The sequence below is a fragment of the Anopheles marshallii genome, chromosome 2 (assembly GCF_943734725.1).
Source record: "Anopheles marshallii chromosome 2, idAnoMarsDA_429_01, whole genome shotgun sequence".
Classification (NCBI taxonomy): Eukaryota; Metazoa; Arthropoda; class Insecta; order Diptera; family Culicidae; genus Anopheles; species Anopheles marshallii.
Window position 1 is genome coordinate 34729018 of NC_071326.1, and position 20614 is coordinate 34749631.

The 20614-nt window shown below is 44.9% G+C and overlaps 3 protein-coding genes and 1 non-coding gene across 4 annotated transcripts; 1 reads left to right on the forward strand and 3 right to left on the reverse strand.

Moving 5' to 3' along the window:
• Positions 1-133: 133 nt before the first annotated feature.
• LOC128707051 (mitochondrial proton/calcium exchanger protein) lies at positions 134-7723 on the reverse strand. Its single transcript, XM_053801997.1, has 6 exons — positions 7657-7723; positions 1628-3489; positions 1307-1552; positions 1124-1228; positions 780-1031; positions 134-352 (listed from the first exon to the last, which is right to left on the reverse strand). The coding sequence occupies exons 1-6, from the start codon at positions 7721-7723 to the stop codon at positions 134-136; spliced, it is 2751 nt and encodes a 916-aa protein (XP_053657972.1).
• An 842-nt stretch (positions 7724-8565) lies between these two features.
• Positions 8566-10851, reverse strand: LOC128717894 (uncharacterized). The gene is made up of 3 exons (XM_053811570.1): positions 10532-10851; positions 9498-9855; positions 8566-9438 (listed from the first exon to the last, which is right to left on the reverse strand). Exons 1-3 carry the CDS (start codon positions 10849-10851, stop codon positions 8566-8568), a joined length of 1551 nt encoding a protein of 516 aa, XP_053667545.1.
• Positions 10004-10076, forward strand: Trnak-uuu (transfer RNA lysine (anticodon UUU)). Its single transcript has one exon. It is a non-coding gene; the product is annotated as a tRNA-Lys (tRNA).
• A 3177-nt stretch (positions 10852-14028) lies between the features above and the next one.
• On the reverse strand, positions 14029-16285 carry LOC128719233 (zinc transporter ZIP13 homolog). The gene is made up of 3 exons (XM_053812855.1): positions 16072-16285; positions 14432-14974; positions 14029-14363 (listed from the first exon to the last, which is right to left on the reverse strand). The coding sequence occupies exons 1-3, from the start codon at positions 16283-16285 to the stop codon at positions 14029-14031; spliced, it is 1092 nt and encodes a 363-aa protein (XP_053668830.1).
• Positions 16286-20614: the final 4329 nt, after the last annotated feature.

The window sequence follows — 20614 nt, forward strand, 5'->3', positions numbered from 1 at the left end:
CTTGCGTTCGAGAATGGAGCTTCTTTCAAAGAAGACTTCAAAAACAGGTTTTCTTACAGAATTTCGTTTGCTACAGTAGCAAGAAGAAGCACAGCCTGAAGGAGTTGTACTAAAAAAGCGCACCATATCCTATTCAAATAATTTTGTCCTTGGGTGCACTGGCGCTCGTGTCGGGCCGGGTTGGATGCTGTGTCGCTGTCGGAGGTGGTACTACTACTTCGGTGCTGCCTGCTGCTCCTGCGGAACCTGCCGATGATCCTCCACCGGTTCCATTAATACTGGCATTTTTCTTACGTTCCTCCACAACCTTTTGCAGTGCGTCCGCATCGATAATCGTTGTACCGTCGTCGAGCTGCTGAGTACGAGCAGAGAAACGGATTTCATCCCATGAAAACAGTAGTTTTGCAATTACACAAGTATGTATACACATAAACAAACACAGTCACACAAACATACGTTTGTGTGTTTTCCGAACGGTCTAGGTACGTGTTAGCCACTATGTGAACCGAGGATAGAAAATAAACTACACACGTACGTCGAAATGAAAAGAAGCTTAAGATCGTACGATCACAGAACTATGTTGTCACTTGGTTGCCCACCGATCACCGATACCAAAAGGCAGAATTCCCATCCCCAGCAGTTCATCCTCATTTCGGTGGCACTGACGAAGACTTGGATGATGGGGCAGTTGGTAGCTTCAGCGACGGAGATGATGTAGATGGTGGTGGTGGTGGTGGTGGCGTGGTAGGTGGTAATTGGGGCATTGCCTCAGAACTGACCTGCTTCGTTGTCGGGCTTGGTGGTGGTGCCAGTGCACTCAAATCCGTCGCCTTATCCGTAAGCTCGAGCAATTTTTCCTTCTCCTTTTCTTTTTGTTCCTTTTGCTTCTCTTTGGCTTCCAGGCTCTTGGTGAGTGCCTTCTCGATCTTGTCCTCCGCCTCGAGCTCTTCCTCCTTGTCGAGCAAATCGATCAGTTCGTCCACCTGCTTCGCGTTTAGCTTAACGTTCTCTTTGCCAATCGTTTCAATAACCTAAATAAAAAAGTGGGAACGAGGTTAACAATGATTTATCCATGTGTTTTGCTTTAGTTTGTCGAGTTTTTGATATTTGAGTTTAAACTGACCTTCAGGACATCCTCCACCTTAATTTGACCATCCTGATCGTCATCGATTTTGCCGAGAATTTTTGAAATTTGGTCTAACCGCGAATCATCGGTGACATTTTGAATCTGCAATGGTACACATACAACGGTTAGGATTTGAAGATAACGTTTACCCATTTAATAATAACTGGATGGTCATCTCACCTTTTTAATTGCGGACATTAGCTCATCTATTCGCACCAGTTCCTCATCCGCTGCCTGGGGCTTCTGTAGCTCCTCGCTCTGTTCAGCCGCATGCATCTTCTCCTTCAGATGCTTCTCCTTGCGCTCCAACTCCGTCATTACGGTGTCCATTCGGTTGATCATCGAGTTAACCTTTCGGAACAGCAACTTCGCGGCACGCGATTCCTTCACCTGCACCTCCTCCTGATTGCGAGCGGCAGTGACAACCTACAAACGATTCGTGAATGCCGTTGTTTCCTCGATATCCAGCGATACACAGCGTACCGTTTGCTTTGTACTTACCTCTTGTAGTTCTTGCACATCTTCCTGATAGTCGGCAATTTCTTCCTTCAGGTCCCTTATCTCTTCCTTCTCGACCAACAGCGATTTCTTATCCTTGCTCAGCGTACCGAGCGCATCGCCGAGCACCTCCAGATCCTTGCTCGAGATCTCCGACGCCGTATGTGGTTGCGGTGGTACCTGATCGAGCACGATCGTACGGGACGGTGCGGGAGCGAAAATAATTTCCGGTTGCTCCGGTACTGTCGTCGTGCTCGTCGGTTCCGGGGCCATCTTGCCATCGGCCGTCAGCACCGGAGCCCCATCGACCAGCTCCTGTTGTTCCTTCTGTTTTTCTTTCTCCTCTTCGCGCTCTTCTTTGATCTTGCGTTCCTCCTCTTTGATCACCTCTATCTTCGTCTTGTTGTCGATCTTACCCTCCCGTTCACCGATGGCCGCCTTCGTAACGGTCGCCACCGATTCGGGCAGCGTGGAGATCGTTGCCTTCAATTTGTCACTCGTCGTAATGTTCTCCGGCAGAACCAGCGCACGAGAAAGCAGCAGCAACGAGGGAGGAACCTTTTCGTTCAGGCTCAGATTAATCCACTCCTGCAGCTGCGACTTTAGCCGTTCCTCCGAGGCACCGTACGCACGCATACCGCGCGCACGACAAGCTGCCTGTAACTCGGATAGATTAAGCGATTCGATACCTTCCTTCTGGATGGTGCGATCATCTGCCGCCAGATTGCGCAGCTTAAGCCGTAGCTGGAAACGAAGCAGGTTGGACGTGCCGATTGGCGATACCTCTAGCACGCGGCACAGTGCCTGCAGCTGCTGGCGGGTTAACGAATCAAGCGTGATTTCATCCTCAAACAGTTTGGAAAATTTTAGTATTTCCTCGTTCGAAATGGTAAAGTTTTCCGTCGTACGGATGCGCGTGAAAAATTCACTGAAGTCTTTGGCCGCCTGCGACCGGTGCTCCTTGTTCTGTACCGCCATATCGTCCAGCGTTTTCTGCAGGAACTTGGCCATCTCGATCTTCACCTTGAGGTTTTGCTTAATTTTGTCCTCCCGCTCGGTGGCGGTTTGGAAGGTAGAGGGCAACATGCCCGGGAACAGCTTGATCGCGAGCGGCAACAGCAACTCCATAAACGGTACGATAATAAACACCGAGAACGGTACCAACCGGAACAGATCGGAGGTCGTCCGGATGAGTAGTTTGTGTTCGCGGCGCGTCAACGTTCTGCCGTTAAGTACACGCCACAGCAACTTCCGGCTAATGTTAATGTCGATGAACAGTAACCGAAAGCCGTGGTAGTAGTGCACCAGTTCGGCCCATATACGCTGTTGGAGCGTTTTCTTCACAACCGGAGCGGCAGCTACGACTGCGGCTGCCGGTGGTGTTTGTTGTTGTTGCTCTGTGCTTGTGACAGGGTCGGTACCTGTGGTAGCGCTAGGTGTGCCCTTAACTGTTGCACTGTCGGACAGCACATTTGCTGATGCTGCTGATGTTGCCGTCGGTACTGTAGCTCCAGCTGGAGCTCCATTCGCTGTGCCATTGGCAAGCTGCTGTTGCTGCTGCTGTTGCTCTTTTTCTTTCTTCTTTAACGTTTGTACCGTGACTTCAACCTTGGAGGATGGCTGATCTTGAAGCCAGCTAGTGGTGGAAATGCATCTGATAATTTGCGGCGACAGTGTCCCACTGCCACGGCCATATCCGAGTGCATCGAGCAGAGGTAGGCCACCATTGCGCGGTCCAACCGGTCTCCTGCAGTTGGAATTTGCGCTGAAGATGGTGCAGGGCTGAAGTAGGCTGTCATACTGGGCGCTTATAACAGCGGCTGGTGTTTTCGTGCGATAGCTGACAAATCGTACCCGTGCGTTTGCTGAAAATAATTAAAAAATAAAAAGCAAACAATGTATTAACAGTGTAATAGAAAAAAAGGAAAGTTAACTATTCAATCGAACCACTACCCGATACGCTTCACATTACAATCATCTTCAAACAAACCCCCTATTTATTATTATAACGCTTGCTTGCAATTATTCACTTTCACCCTTACCAAGATGAACCGGTACGGCAAAGTGACCTAACACCAGCAGCGCCATCATTGCGTCCTTGTACGCTCTCGTTTGCAAAACCGGCGGCACTTAAATCCACGTTCCGATCCAGATAAGATGGGATCGATCCGATTTGCTGTTTGTTGAACGTTTGGTAGCTTGCCACCGTGCAACCACCACCACCACTACCACCAACACGAAGACACATCAACAGTCAACAGGACACAAGGCAGGTGAAAGTCCGGATCTAACTGGCGTCTTAACCTTTCCACAATTGTGTCGCTATGTCGACTTTGAAACAGAACGACCAAAAGAAATAATTTGCAATAGAGAAATTAACGTACGGATTCCAATTACAATTTCCAATTACAAAATGTTTATGTTTTCTATTGCATTTTTCTTCTCTTTTTCGTATTAAACACGATCGCGGAGCTGTTCCGGTAGAATGTGCTCTCAAACCCGCGGAAACCCTACGCGATACGGATGTGCCGATCGACTACCGCCGGTACTGATGATCATCCCTTAGCTAAGGTACCTTCGTATTGAGTCGCCGTTGCCGTCTCTACGCCAACGGCTGCAGACAGTTAGACGACCTAACCGGACACGGAGATAGATAGCACACTTCAAAGGCGATGTGTGTTGGTAGATAAAAGCATCAGCTTTATTTATAATTCGCTTTAGTGTGCGCGGTCCGACTCTCCGCCTAAGGTAGTCAGGTTTGTAACAGTTGAGGTGGAAATTCATGTTGATTGGAATAAATTTATGAACATCTTAGTAAAAACATTGAGTACACAACAAAGTTCATACTGTTGTTGTCCTGTTGTACTGTTTTGTTTGTCCGAACGGGTAATAAGTAGTGGGTAAACTAAGAATTCAATTCTTGATTTGATACAAAATGTCTCTCATACGCAGGTCTTAACTATTTAGTTTTATATATTGTTGAGGTATTTCAGAAATTTGGGTGGTCGAATTTCAGAAGTTTCAATTCAATCATCAACAATAAAAGATACCCATTTGAACATGTAGAATTCCGTGTTTTCTCTAGCAGAAACAAATAACAAATCTCAAACAGGTTTAAAATTAACCTTGACTACCAACGTTTCATGGTGGTTGTGTTATCATTATCAACAAAACATGCCTGCTGATATCATCAAATTTCCCGACCCTGTACTTTGATAAGATGCCCGAAGTCAAGGCTCCCGTCGAAACGAATTTTGTTAATCGATGACTTTAATTCATCATCTATTACACTCTTGTGAAGCTGAATGACTAATAAACAAAAACCGAATCTTATGTAAAACCAAAACAATCCACAACTTCGCACACATCCATTATATGGGAAGTGTGAAGAATAAAACAAACACTGTGTGTTCCCTTAGATTTGCGTCACGAGTAGCCGAAATTTTCACTCCCATTCCGATCTCCTTCCTGTGCCACTCATTTGCAGACGTCGTGTCGTCCAAATCATGCACAACATTTTTTTCGTTTTAACTAGTCATCTGTTGTGGAAATTGTTGGACTGTTTGGCGGACGTTTGAAATGTGTCTCTTTTTTTCCTACAAAAAAAAAAATAAAAACAGATTCGCTTAATGTAACGGCAGCACAAAATGTGGGTCAGAAGTTCAACGTTCTCGTGGGCAGATAATGAAACGTGATCGTACCAGCGGGAAATTACATTTTCGCTACGTTCAACGAAGCATAAAAGGAAGAAAGCGCGTCACCGCAACTGCACCACGAGCCGCAGAAATGCAAACCATAATTCCAGACGACACTGGCTGGGGAACCTCCAGCGAAGGTCAGGGATGATCATTATGCGAACTCGTACGATCAGCGCTGGCAATTCTTTCTGGGGCGATTAAACTAAGCTCTACCCATGTGAATTTGAATAGCAGGCCAAACGTGCAGGAAGCTTGTGCGCATGTGTAACGGGAAGGACAGAAAGAAGATAGCACGCGCCAATAACGTGCATAAAGAAGTAATAGAGCGAAGAAGGAAAAAAATACACACGCTGCTCTACACCGCGGCAACACAGCAACAGCTGATCGTGAATGATCGGATGTGTCGCAGCACGTTAGCAGTGTTCGTGTGTGATGGTTCCCATTTTCCCGCGGTTCTGATGTACCACAAGAAACCGCGAAAGTGGTCGGAAATGTGAAGATGCGGCCAGTAAATGGGGAATCATCTTACGCTACACATGTATGGGTGTAAACTTGTGCGGTGCACGAGGGTTTGCTTCCAACGCGATTAACCGAAGGCACAACTCACAGATGATTGTCCCAGCGTTACCATTGTCGTTTGTAATCTTTTGCTTCGCTCGCACACATCTCTTCATTCTGTGTACGATAACTGGGGGGGGGGGGGGGGGGGGGGGGGGGGGAAATATAGCACTGCAACACGGCAAATGCAATGCGCGCGGCAACCGCGAAAGAAAGAAACCATCATCAGCTGGCGGACGATGATGATCGTCGGGCCCATCTATCGCTTTTCGAATCGAGAACGGCTCTCTGCATTCGATTGGCAACGGGAATTGATTGTTACAAAACTGGCCCTTAAGCTTTTCCTTTCCGCTTGATGGGTGTTGGCGCTGGCATCCGATCAACCGTGGCATCAACACGAGTTGGGCAAAGATCAACGATGATTTGTTTCACTAAGAATAACGTTCACTCTGCGACATTTCAAGCATATTAATTTGCTTTAGAGCAATGATGAAAACATGAAAATATAGAAAATAATCATTAGTTTTTGGCAGAATTGTGTACATTTGGCCAAATTTATTATTGAATAATGACGGCTATTCGCCCTATTTTCAGCCGTATACGGCTGATAACTGGGGTTGTGTCCTCCTTGACTTTTGTATCATCCCGGGTGTGCTCGGTTATCATATAACCAATAATATGTTAGACTAGCCTTTCTGGATATTTTATAGTTCAATCCGTGTCATTATTTTTTCAACGATATCCCCCGACCCGGTTCATTCATTATCACCAGTAACAGATGAAACAAAGAGCAAAACACACCGCTCTCCACCCGATACGACGACGGTCATGGCCGGCCCAGCAATACTGCTGGTTTGATAGAGGCCCTTTTTACTTCACATTCTTACTGGTGTTAGTTTGTCCAACGTAATGAGCTTTGTTTTCTACCGTTTCCGCGATCGTACGATTCGCGATCAAAGCAATCATTGCCGCAACTCTTTATGTGCTGAACTTGCTGTTTTTTCTTGTTTAAAAACCGGTTTTCATTGGAAGAACATTTTCACCCGTGTTTGTTGTGTTTTTGTCCGGAGGCCTCCTTAGATGAAGTTTGCTATTTACTTTCTATGAGTAATCTCGCTAAAATGTTCGGACCACACTGGCAGCTGTGTTGCATCATCTAAATTCTCAAATGTCCCAAATATTTCGATACACTCGACAAAATTGATGCGTGCGTGATGAAATATTGCACATTTTGCGATAGCGCGTGCAAACGGGCTGCAATGGTTACAAAGTTCAGCTGTTTAATGCTAACCCTGCGCGAACTCCAAAGCAGTTTAAGCTTCTTTTTGGTTTGATCGCTTCATGAGCTAAAAGTAATCCGAAACATATGAACTTGACCGACTCACACACCACCGACCGGATGGGAGTGTGTGTGTTTGTGTGTGTGTGGGTGCGTAAGTGTTCAACCAAACTGGGGGACGCATGTTGGGTTTATTTTCGGTCGCGTCACTTTCGCGAAGATCCGCTATGCCCGTGAAACCTTCCCAGGCGACACCGTTATAGGGTGCCGTCCACGCGTGCCCCCGCACGTCAAAGGGCCAGGATGTAACGAAATGCGTCCACGCTTCTACAATGCGTTGTTTCATTACGTAAACGTGTGCGATTATACTCGTCTAGAATGAAAAGCAAAACCCTACGATTATCTTTATACTATACCGGCCACATGTTGTGTAGGCTACAGTGGTAGAAAAAAACGGAAGCACACGAAAACGGGGATTACACGTTGGCTGTACTTACGATGTACATTCCGGTAGCAGCGGTTCATGCCAAACAGCTGACTTTGGTTCCGAAGAATTGCACTCATGATTGATCGCGTTGGTAACACTTTACTTTAAGTATAGTTACAATTTGTTCTCCTCCCGAGGCTAATTACACACAATACACTGGCCGTATCCTTCTCCCAAACGAACGCGGGAGCTCTTTTTGCTTTGCAGGGCGATGTAAATTTTCAAGGGGGTTCCCTTCACAACAGAAGACAGGATTGCACTACGGTAAAATTTTACTTCCTAAACAAATCGGGCCGGGTTTTTTTTGCACTAAGGTAGGTTCAATGAAGTCGTTGCCGTTGCGTGACACCGCTTTCAGCGATCCCTATTTTTGGTCGACCTGATATTGTTCACGGTGGAGAGGGAAAATTTCCATCTCCAAAAATCATCCGACTCGGGTTTAATGATGCACGGGTGTAACGTGAAAGGGAGATGAAAAAAACAAAAGAAAGGAATCGCATTTTGACAATCAGCTTTATTTGACAGTTGCCGTTGCTTTGTTTATAATGCCAGTTTGAAAGCTTCTAGACGGCGAATCTGGGCAATGGGTACCTGTCTGTGCATCGAAACGCTTCAGCAGTGACGGGTCGGAGATTGATTTGAAAAGGTAAGGTAAATTTCCGTTACTTTTTCCAACTTTCTTCAAGATTATGAGTTTACTTATTAGATTACAGAACACAGCACGTCTATTGTACATATTCCGTTAGTAATTTTTATATATTTTTTGTTTGTTATCGATTTTTATTCCATTCCTTTGTAGTTTCCTCCATAATGCTTTTACTTAATTAATTTATATAATTAACACGTAAAATGCAATACAAATAGATACGCTAAAAACCTATTATTTACAACCACGAAACTGAATTTTAAGCTATAACACTTAATTTGCACTTCCGGATACGTTTGCCCTCATCCCACCTGCCGGCGGTATAGCCCTGCCAAACGTCCAGTTAAGCCACGGAATCAACCGGGCGTAATGTTTCTTTATCTGCGATCGTTTATTGTTCCGGGTCGGATCCACTTTCGGTGGCGTTCGTCGTCGGTTCCACGCATCGTACCGGTTGGACACGGATATCTCCGCCACCTCGTCGTACTGCACCCGTTCGGTCAGATTGTACCGGTGCAAACGTTCGTACACTCGCTGCTGCTCAGGATCGTACAGTACCGAGCTGGCGTTCAGTATCGTACCCAACTCTCCTTTCGACCAATCTGTACCACCGACACGTATTTTATCATCTTGCGTGATGCGAACCTGCTCTTCATTAACGGTCTCTGGTGCGCTCGTTGTGGAATTCGGCGGTAAGGGTAGCGGTAATTCGTGGAGTTTCACCTCGGACTGCGTAGGAACCAGGAACGAATGTAGCACGTGGCTTTCGGTGTTATTGGAGTGTAACACCAGGTATGGATGGAGCTTATATTCGGTCGATGTATCATTTTCAGGCGGCACGTGGACATGCAGTACCGGAAGTATGATACGCAGTGGTAGCTCCAGTTCCGGTCCGGTGACGTTCAGGTTGGCAAATGGATCTACATTGTTGCCATAACTGCTTGTTCGTTCACCGCCGGAATCATCTTCGTCTTCATCTTCCTCACTGTACGGTCTTATACTGTCATTATCCTCTTCATCCTCTGTGTGGTGATCCGACTCGTCCGAGGCATCTTCGTAGGGTTTGGTATCGTTCACAGAACCTTCCTCCGTGGGTTGTGAAAGTTTTTCATTCTCCACCAATGTTGAGTTGAGGAAATTTTCCAACTGAAACACACAAACCATAGTGCAATAAATGTACTTCCCGAATGCGGCCTTAAACCCACCTCACATTTTCCACACGGTCGATCGTAGAATGTGGACAGTACGGCCGCCTTCACGTACGCGTACTGTATCAAGCTCCAGGGCGGCTGTATTATGTACGAAACGCGCGAGCAACGATCGATGACGTACACCTGGAATTCCCGCAGGCCGAACAGCGAAAACGTCCGGTTCGCGTTCAGACGATTCGGATAGACGGTAAGATTGTATTCGCCGGCCAGCGTTTGAACGGTAGTGAAGAAGTTGGCAAAGTCGTAATTTGCCAGCTCGTACCGTACGCGATGCAGCGAAGCACTCAGCAAAAACCGTACCTCATTCCGGTACTCCTGCTGACTGTGGAACATCTGGTACAGGTTGTGATAGCTGTTATGAAGAGATGAGAGGATGGTTACGAGCAGAGTATTGAGAGGTGTGATTTTGCATTATGTGTTACATCCGGATGGCGGGATGAAATCTTATAAAACGGAATTGAATATGACGCGGATCAAATTTAGCGCCCACCTCTCCAGCAGCCCGGATAGCTCAGTCGGTAGAGCGTTGGACTTTTAATCCAACGGTCTGGGGTTCAAGTCCCCATTCGGGCGAGTGAAAATATTCGTTTTTTGATTTGTTTTTGTTGTAGGCTGTCTCCAGCGTGAGAAGGCAAACAAGAAGTGGAAGTGCAAAGATGCGATCGATCGTCTTTGATCGAGATTTTAATTATGAGTATTTGTACAATTAATAATTAGCAATTAGCAATAAGTGCTGATACAGCCATTTTCCATTCATCCATATTTCCCACTATAAAAACATTATCGTTCTTCGATCAGTGTTGACTACAAAACTACGAGTAGAAAGAGTCAAATATCCTAAAGACCAGGGATGGAATTTCGTTTGGACAAACATTCTGAACATTCGTTCCTGAGGCTATTGAGTGAGAAATCATTATACACATCGGCTCTTAACGACCAAACGGCTTAGTTCATTTCCTGACTATCACGCCCTGGTAAGTTACTACATACCAAAAGCACCATTAAAACTGCTACCCTACCCTACTTACTACTTAATCTGCTCCCGGTAGTCGATCTTGTTGTAGAAGATCGGATCACGATCAGCAAACACGCGCGGCGTTTGCACCGGTTTCGGTGGCGCAACATTATACAGGACGGTAATTTTGCCGAAAAAATCATCCGCCCCATCACCGAACTCACGCTCCAGCAGTGGTCGGTCCAGGGAACTGCAGGTTTCCAGCTCCTCACTGATGCTCATTTCCTGGGACACTCCCAAACCACAGCACGACACCAGCAGCAGCCCAACAATCACATGCGATCGGTAGATCGGCATGTTGCTGCTATCATACGTTCCGGTGATTACGTTCATGACCCCAACCCATCCACACTCCGTTCCAGTATCAACGATGTCGCACCTTACGCACTTCCACAATCGGTACCGAGGCGCTGGTGTTGATATTGTACGATCGCGACTGCCACCGTGAAACCAGTCGATCACTTGAGCCCGATCACTTGCAACTGAGCAGAGCAGAGTGGAGATGCGTTGCCGTACTACGCGCCGCTACACCGTACAGCGAACTAGAGCGTGAACGGGGTTAGGGCACCAGAGGCACCAACTATAGCTCTGCGCCGCACAACTCCTTGAAGATGGAACTTTCTCGCTCACGCGCACCCAGCGCTTAGTGTTCCGTGGCCACCCGCATCAACTGGAGACGGCGAGGGAAGGGGATCACGAACCAAACACTGACCAAGAAGATCTTCACAGAGCTAGCTTGTTCAATCCCGTTTCTGGTTTCTGGACTTGGCCGAAGAAGATGCAAGGTGTGTGTTCTAATATCTGGTTTGGAGCGTTGCTGCACATTTCTCGCCGGGTCTTCCCGAGAACGCGGTGGATCAAGTTACGCATGGTAGCATTCACGTGTTGCGCTTGCGCGCATGATTCTTAAAAGAACTTGCGGTGAACTCTGGTGGGAGACGCAAGCAAAAAAAAAAAAACACACACTAAAACTCTCGGACGATCGGGATTGTTGTTGATTTGTTTGTGTGCCTTTTACTTCGCTTATCCGCATGCCGGTGCAGCAACATATCAACGCGGTGAACGAGATAGGATCGTTCCAAGCGAACGTGCCCGTTTTGCCTACCTGCATCGAAGCACAACGTCCGGATACTGAGTTTTTTTTTCGTTTGCTTTTTGAAGCACCTCAATTTCAGTGTTCGCTTTTGCGAGTGCTGTGGAAATAGAGTTACTTCAAGAATTCGGTAATTCATGTATGACCTCCTGCTCGTGGCGGTCCGAGATAATTGCGACTCTTTGGGTCAGGTGCCCCACATAAACTGCTAAATTGGCCCCAAAAATTGTAGCCGCTCGGAAACGGCGTTTGGTGTAGTGTTTTTCGATTCTGTAAGCACAAGCAGAAAACAGTGTTTTTACCACCCAAGCCAACAATTATGCGCAGTAGAGACAGATTCGCAGCCACTTGTTGCAACTGCTCCAATTCTCAGAAGATGAGTAGTAGAAAATAAAAGCATTATTGTAGCAAAACAATCGCTTCAACTAGTCTCCCTTTCCTTCTCCATCTTGACGGGGGTTGCACCATCATCCCCCAGCAGATCAGGGGGACCACGCATATGAAGTGCTGCTGCTGCATCGCGTGTGCAAGTGTGCATTACCCCGGCCACTGCCAACCGTTTGCGCCGCTGCTAGTTCATGGAAAGTCAATTCGTACGATTAAAAACACTGCTGCCGGTCGTCCGTTGGCCGTTGGACCATAATGGGGGGGAAGTTTCAATTGCTCTTCGATTGGCTCATATGGCACACTGGAGATATGATGCATGCGCTATGTGGGAGCTAGGTTTCCGATATTATTTTTCAACTCGTTGCTGTCCGTGCCACTCACTGATACACTGTCGATTGCCCTTACGGAGATTGTTTATGTTATGGCTGTGTATAGGAAGCAATTATAATGCAAATAATAGCAAGACGCATTATTTCCGTCACTCAAACCAAACTATAATTGCCAGCTTGAAACGCTATGTAATGCTAATCGAAAACCAGAATTGTATCGAACATATAGTTCAATATAAATGATTTGCCAAACCCTGACTTCTGGATCAATGAGCGATTAGAGCTCCCACAAAACGCGTACCTACATTAATACCTCTGCATCAGGCTCCCATCAGAGGCTCTGATTCACTGTTCCAGGAACAATTTGTTATTGGTTTTAACGATAACGTTTGCTCTCTTAACACGATCCTTATCTTTGCTTGTAATTAAAAATCAAATTACATCATAGAACAGAACAAGTATTGAATTTATAAATACTGAATAATATTCTCTCTTCTTTTTTGATTTAAATGCACAAAAATCTTTAAATATTTCTGATATTATTATATTAGCTCTTCGCTACCTACCGAATAAGTATTCTGTTACCACCTTAGCTTCCTTCCTTCATAGCCTGTTTGATTATCGCAGTGATCAGACAACCAAATGGTTAGAAGTTCGAAACCCTCTCTAGGAGTGATAGCTCCTGTTGTTGTTTTTAATACAAATACAGATTTTAATTTTTGTAGGTTAGTTATCACATCAGACATCAGTTTTAAATTGTGATATTTTTCCCATTCTTTAACGAATAAAAAATAGCGTTGAGATGATTTCCTTTTTATACTGGGATGCATTTATTTTGCCAATTTCTGCTAACCACCAAATCAGCCCTTCGTACCAAATGAAGATGGCACACCAACGCTATTTTATCACAACCTCTCTTTCTCTTGCCTTAATCACGTGACAATTGTGAACCTGCCGCACTTTCACTACATAATAACCTAGTAGTTGGGAAGCTCGAAAAATAATACGACTAGTAATAATAGTATAACAATATAATAGTATCCAAGAATAATGGTGGTCTAATTTTGTTTTTTTGTAGGAGAAAAACATATTTGAATATTTGTTCGATATAGTGCGAGTAACTGTGGTTAAGAGCCGGTTAAGAAATGTATTTCCTCCATGATTGGAGACAATCAGTAGTATATCAATCTTTATATGGCATCGTCTAATTTCGTTTGTGATTCTATCACACATACACACACTGTTGTCTCCGGAATTGACTTTAAACTGCTCTCTATCCTAAGCTAATCATTCCAAACGTTGAGTGTCTATGCACACATTCTGTGGTCTCATTTTATCTTACTGTTACAAACAGTGTGTTTTGCATCACTTACACGTTTATCTTACTGCTTAATAGCTACTAAATATAATTGTGAAAGACCTTAAAGTCATTCTTGTTCCGATGGTGACCAACACATCATCATCGGTCATATTTACAGTCGTGTTGGTACCCCGCGAAAGGGCGAAACAAATTCGTCACCTCTAACCGTAGTGTTGCGTGTGTTTGGAGGTCGAGTGTAAGTCGTTTTTTTCGTTTTTACATGACAAATTAACAATATCTACACGCTACAAACGGTCGCTTCACAGGTTACTATTTAAAGGTATTTCTGCCGGTATCCAGCCGTTCTCATTGTTTGTGCCGCACACACGCTATCGCTCGCTCTAGTGCTCCAGGTAGACGGTCATAAACGCCATCAGTCCGATACCGAGCAATAGGGCGGCAAACTGTTTGAACGATTCCCAGGGACTCGATTCGTCCAGCAGATCCGGTAGCACCGTTACGAGTGCAATGTGCAGAAAGCCACCGGCAGTGAATGGTGCGATCCAGGAGGTTTTTGCTTCCAGTGCTGTGGTTGCGCCGCTTCCACCGATCGCGACAAGCGCCCCAAGCAAACCGGCACCGGCCGTAAGTAACTGAGCCTTGGCGGCATCCCAGCGGCTAAAACCGGACCGCAGCAGGATCGCAAAATCACCCACCTCATGAGGAATTTCATGCACTGTTCAGATAAAGAAGGAACATAATGAATGTAATGATCTAAACGATAAGCCATCCTGTCATACTTACACAAAATGGCAAATGTTGCCAGCAGGCCATGTTGTAGCGAAACCAGGAATGACCCAGCCACCGCCAGCCCATGCGTGAAGTTATCGATCGAATTGGCGAGTAGATTCAGGTATCCTGCCACCTTCCGGTGACCTGCCTCATCGCGTGGCTTTTCGCCTGCACTGTTGCCCGCCAGGAAGCACCCGTTCGGCACGTCCTCAATATCACACGAACCTTTCCCATCGCCACCGCAAAGACCGACGAACCCTTCCGGGAGTTTACCACCGCTACGACGCAACAGACAGGTCGCAATTTCGACACACTTCGGTTGTGGATTTTGTTCGTCGACGTTCGCGTAACCGGAAAATATTTTTTCCACAATAGTAAATAGCAACAAACCGGACAGCACCCACAGACCGCTGCGCAATGAGGGGTGGCCATCGGCCGCCGAACTGGCGGCTATCTCGTGTTCCCACGTTTCGGGCAGCAGGTGTAGGAACACGTCACCCAATAAACCACCGACGGCGAAGCTGAGGAGTATCTTCAGTGTCTTCGATTCGGCCGCTAAAATGAAACAAAGAGAGCGGAATTGGAATGAGCAAAGGAGGTGGTAAGTGTAAAGGGGGTGCAAAGATGATCTCGTTGTAGTTCACTGCAAGATGGCACGTCTTGACGTCCCGCGGTTGGCGATGCACGATGAATCAATAGAGATAGGGCTGTGCAAACGGGTGCCGTTGGTGACGATACGGCTGTGAGTGTGCGCGCGCAATAAACACGATCGAGGGATACCGATAAATGGGTCATAAATTAATTCCTACCAGTTTCTTACACCCTGTCGGAACAGGCGTGCACTGATTGTTAAGACAAATAGTGTGTCGTACAACAAACATCCTAGACAGACCGCTAAACTACATGATCATGATCGATCATATTAGGAAACAGTTTTTGTTACGATCGACCTTTTTAAGTTATGTTTAATTTTCTGTCGATTCAAAGACACTTACAGCGATTATTAAGCTGCACATGAAATATATAAATACACTAAACAACTGTAGCTATCAGATGATCAGCCTTATCCACTACAATTTTGATTAAACATATTTTTGGTTCTACGGTTCCATATTGGTTTGGTTCTACGATTACGTCAATCGTTATTGATGCAAAACATTTGCATAACTTTTCTATAGTACGAACTTCAAAAAAAAATATTTCAACATATCTTTGATATTGATTATAATCATCAATTTAAAAGCAAAGCCGGTTAAAACATTTGAGATTTCTAGTGTTAATCGCATTAATTTTTGAGGTTACACGGCCCTAATGATGCATGACTTACAAATGACTATATTCTATAGTATGAAGTCAAAAAAAAAAGAAAGTCCACTCCTTGAAATTGTTCATAAGATCACTTAAAATCACCAATAAAAAATGCTAATTACACATTCATTAAGGTTAAACTTGTTTACCACAGTCAATGCATGACTCTAACAGATCTGTGCGCACTATACTAGAAAAAATAATATTAATACAACCTGTTTGGAGTTCTTTATAAGTTACCATCATTTAAAAAAAACCGTTCCAAACCCTTAGTACTTCAATTGATATTGCACTTCCGAATGGAATTTCTAAGTAAAAAAGTGTAAACTAAAGCACACACTTACGATCACTTAGCTCCGATTCCTTGCCGTTTTTGGTCGCATCCGGTATGATAAACATGGGCAGAATACCGGACAGCCCGATCAGGGCGGATCCGAGCAGCGAGTATACCCACGGCACATACCCGAACGAACCGATAAACTCCGGCACGTACTGATGAATCTCCCGGTACAGATAGACGAGCGTATCGTCCAGAAAGCTGTTGGTTATGTTCATCATCCTTTACAGTCTGCGGTGTGCGGTATTCAAAACTGTTCCCGATCGCGACACTGACGCGTTTGCCACACGTGGTGCACCACTGCTGGACGATGGGTTGATCTGGCCAAAGCTTTTAATTCTCGCAGTCCATTCAGTGGGATTTATACAATGAGCACCAATAAGAAACTCTGGCGGGATGATTTACACGCTGTCACGGCTAATTCCGAAGTTGAGAGAGAATACGATGATTGCCACTGTGCTTCTACTGCTGCTGTTGATTGCACGCCAAGAATTTAGACTGTTTGTGAACGCAACAGGTTCTATCGTGGCGCATTTCCACCGAAACCAATCGAATCGTGCGAAAGAATTCACCGAATTGCAATTAGCAGCTTACTGGCGGGTGGTGACCAACCACCTGGAATTGTGTGTTTCGGGGTTGTTTTCTCGTTCTCACACGCTACACGCGTTCACCTGTGAAGTAAAAAGAAAATGAAAAAAGAAGAATGATTTGCGATTCGGTGGGACTCGACACAAAAAAAGGTAATAATGTTCTAGAACACACAACACAACAATCCAACCTTTTGCGAAGGAAAAGAAATAGAACCACCAAGGTTACAACCGGCAAGAGAACGGGATATACACAAACAAACGTCTTGTCCGGTTGGCTTGTTATTCACTAATGACACTACCAGCTGATTTTGTTGCCACTCTTATCGATTCTGTACGCGAGCAACATCCCCCCATAGAGTAGGGGTGGTTCCGATACACAAACATGTACCCAACACACACAGATGGGCGCGAGCGGGATGATACGGAGTAATAGCAGCGTGTGTCTGTCCCGTACGCACGCACACAAAACGCCCTTTTGCGATGCAAGCGAAAGTGATAAGGAACCTGGGACGCGCATCACAAACATATCGTCCGGGTCGGTACCTCGCGCGCACCCACCTTACCGTGTTGGGTTCCTCTTATCCATCCATACTATAACGCAGGTACTGATCCCGATGGGTGCTAGGGACCGCGTAGTAACTTGCCCTATTTAATCATGTCCGAAATGAACTCTTTTGTCACCCACTTTACATCACTGCTGGTTCGTTTCAACGATGTTAAGGATGACTTCATCCGGGCAAGTTCTGCTTGTTATCTGACTGCAGCTTACCTCGAATATCTGTATTTCGGTATCCTACTTGTTACCCGTGTTTACCGATCTGTAGACAAAATATCAATGGACGCTTGCTAGTGAAAGATCGCAAAACGTGTTTTCGATGGCCTTCAATGTCACGAACGAACGTAGACGGAGAGAAGCAAACGGCGGTTCATACCGCGCAGTGTGTAAACCCGTCTTTTTGTCTGTGTGCACGCAGTTAAACCATGTAAAACCAGAATAGTGGTTTGCGCCTATTGGTTATTGCGCATCTAAAAACCATTTCTTCCTTTCCTGTGCCACCATCCTCACCGGTTCCGAGTCAAATGGTTTCGAGTGTGTGTTGAGAAAACATGGCAACCATTTGCTGCCATTCTAACATTCGCACCACATGTGATTTCTTTGTTCGCTCATGCATAAAACCATCTAGTCATCATCGGTACGCCCTATCGCTCAACCACACTGTGGATTGTGTTTGTATATGTGTTGGAGATGGTTTTCTACCGTTTTCTATGACGCACCGTACGATGGTTTTGCTTTGTTCCCGTTTGCAGTGGTTTTTTTCCCCGGCGTTGATAAGCTGCCATGACACACCAACCATTTCGCACCATTCGTAACCACTATTTTACGCCTTATCATCATGAACGCGGCTGAATGGTTTCTGAGATGAGTAAATAGTACTGGTGGCGGTTGTAGGTGGGTTTCATGATAATTGCACTCAAAGACGATAACGGATGCAAGTGCGGTTGGTTTTTGAGATTCAAATAAAAGTAATACGACATTACGCGACATGAGATGTGTTTCAATTGAATTATTGCAGTTTGGTTTTCTGCCTTTTACCAAATCGGTGGGTACATCGTAGCCGTTAGCCGGTAGATCAATAAATTTATAACGTACAGATTAACATTGCCGTTTGTGGTAAATACGCGTTCCGTTTCCTAGAACGGTATTTTCGATCTGTAGAACGACTTAAATTATTGCGTTTGAAGAGCGAAACAGCAACAAAAAAAAAACATGATATCCTTGAACCATGTCACCGTTTGCGAGTTCGTCACAAATAAGGTATTTTGCGCGTTCGACCACAACTCACCAGTACGGTTCGTTATATCACACGGGCTTGAAACAGCAATTTCTCTCAACAAACCCTACTGCACACATGAAGCAATTGGAATGCAACTAAAAGCAATTAAACACGGAAGGTGGATGAATGCTTTACGTAAACCTCCCACACAGTGCAATCAAACACCGGAAATACGTACCTTTCGCACCAGTGAGCTCGATTTCGTTTTACAACTAAAACCCTGTATAATGTAGGATGCTGTTGGCACGCTGTGGAGTGCAATTTCCATGCGAATTTACAGCGACTGCATTCAACCTGCCTCGGTACTTTTTTTTTATACGAAAACGAATGGTTTGTTGTGACAGTACGACCCAAAACATCTGTGGAGGGCAGCTCATTTGACGTTAGAGCGCTACCCAAACAACGTTCTGCTCATTTGACAGATGCGCAATTAGGCGGCTTCTATACTAGGAAGCAGTTCTAGGAAGCGTAAATTTGTAACTGATCGACATTGATCGTTATATTTACAATTAGTTCGTATCCTATCTGAAAACGGTGAGCTTTTTAAAAGGGTTTTTTGAGGCCCGCTATAGGAGATCCTGCAGAAGGGGCTATGAGTGAGTGATGAGCAGCGTACGCTGGCGCACACTTTTAACGGTCCCTCGTCATTACACGACGTCGCGCGTTGTTTCCCCAAGTTTTCCACGTTTCTTCAGCCCCTTGGCCCGCAAATCACTCGCTCATTGCTAGTAGGATAATCCAATGTATTTTTACGAGTTTAAAGCTGCCTGGTTTGTTGAAATTAATTGCTTTAAATGAAAAATTCAATATCATTATATCAATTACGGTGCGTTAAAAATGTGGGCAGCTAATCGATAATAAGAAGATAATGTGTGTATGATGTAATATGTGGTTTATAAGATAGAAGACATACTCTAATTTAAATAACACTGTATAAACAAAAGAATATCAGAAAAGGTGACCAACGATATGCATAGGGCCTCACTCACAAAAGAAGAAAAGGTAAAAATCTTTGTGTAAATACACTTTCATAGATCTGGTCGGAATTGTTTGTTGGGTAGCAGTGATTCATTTGACAGATGATGGAGTTATTTTGTATTTACCGTTGCTTTAATTTGTTTGATAACTTTGTGCAGTTTATAATAAAAATTTATCGGAATTATCGAAAAATAAGGAGATTACACTAACTAGCAGGAATCATGTATAAACGTAGAAGCGTAATTGTTAGTCAGTAGTAGACAACTACCGAAAATCAGCTGATGATTCGCGTGTCAGCTGATCATTCGGTCATTTAAAACCTTTGCGTGTGTGTCAATGCCGTTTTTAAATGGCTTCTGTCGGTATGCCAACAAGTGTAACAAGATGGACGGAAAGTGTAGCAAGTTTTTAAGCGGCCAAGTGAAGTACAACTTTACTGTGATTAAAGCATTGTAGTCCAACGAGGGATCTATCCAGTTTGTTGATATTAGTTAACTAAGCACACAACATTACAGCAAATTTCAGTTTTCTTCTTTTGACGAGTTTGGGTGTCAGTGTGTGAAAACGGGAGCTGTATGCACTATTTGCGCCAATTGTGTTGTCATCGGCCGCGCTTTCTTCTATCAAACAAATACTTCTGCTGTTTCCAGTGAACCCCGAGTAGAGTCGAAAGTTTCCCAATCTTTCAGTAATTGTATGCAAACGGAGATGATTTGGCGGCAATTTGGTAAAGCACCACAGTAGGCTCAGGTAAGCTCAAAGATTGAAAACCCATTGTTTTGTTACGGCCTCCCCTGCAGAATAGTCTGCTATGGCGTTGTGGTTATTGCGTACAGATTGATTGTTAGCTAGCAGAAGTTAATTTTGTTTTTCGTGAAACTTTTTTTTGTATACTTCTACCTATTTGTAAGCCATATTCTTCCGGAGTGATGTGAGTGACTGATGTAGAGTCTGACACCCGTTTGTTTTGTTTTACCTTTCAGTGAACTTCCTAGTGCACGGATTGTACCTCCGGAAGTTTTACCTCCAATCCAAACCAAAAAGACTCCCGGTGTCGGCGGATTTTCGTCAATTCATTCGATACGCATTACGGTTTATTTGGATCCAGTTTTACACCCCTTTTGGTTTGGGATTGCAAAGCATCGAT

Bases quoted from the DNA above. Each gene is read 5' to 3' on its own strand.
- LOC128707051 (XM_053801997.1), bottom strand. From the start codon at position 7,723: ATGAGTGCAATTCTTCGGAACCAAAGTCAGCTGTTTGGCATGAACCGC. The intron at 1,553-1,627 runs GTAAGTACAAAG...AATCGTTTGTAG, and splicing joins ATGTGCAAGAACTACAAGAG to GTTGTCACTGCCGCTCGCAA. The intron at 1,229-1,306 runs GTGAGATGACCA...GTACCATTGCAG, and splicing joins TAATGTCCGCAATTAAAAAG to ATTCAAAATGTCACCGATGA.
- LOC128717894 (XM_053811570.1), bottom strand. From the start codon at position 10,851: ATGAACGTAATCACCGGAACGTATGATAGCAGCAACATGCCGATCTAC. The intron at 9,856-10,531 runs GTAAGTAGGGTA...TCTTCATAACAG, and splicing joins TACCGGGAGCAGATTAAGTA to CTATCACAACCTGTACCAGA. The intron at 9,439-9,497 runs GTGGGTTTAAGG...TGTGTGTTTCAG, and splicing joins GACCGTGTGGAAAATGTGAG to TTGGAAAATTTCCTCAACTC.
- LOC128719233 (XM_053812855.1), bottom strand. From the start codon at position 16,285: ATGATGAACATAACCAACAGCTTTCTGGACGATACGCTCGTCTATCTG. The intron at 14,975-16,071 runs GTAAGTGTGTGC...GTTTCATTTTAG, and splicing joins GGAATCGGAGCTAAGTGATC to CGGCCGAATCGAAGACACTG. The intron at 14,364-14,431 runs GTAAGTATGACA...TTATCTGAACAG, and splicing joins GGCAACATTTGCCATTTTGT to TGCATGAAATTCCTCATGAG.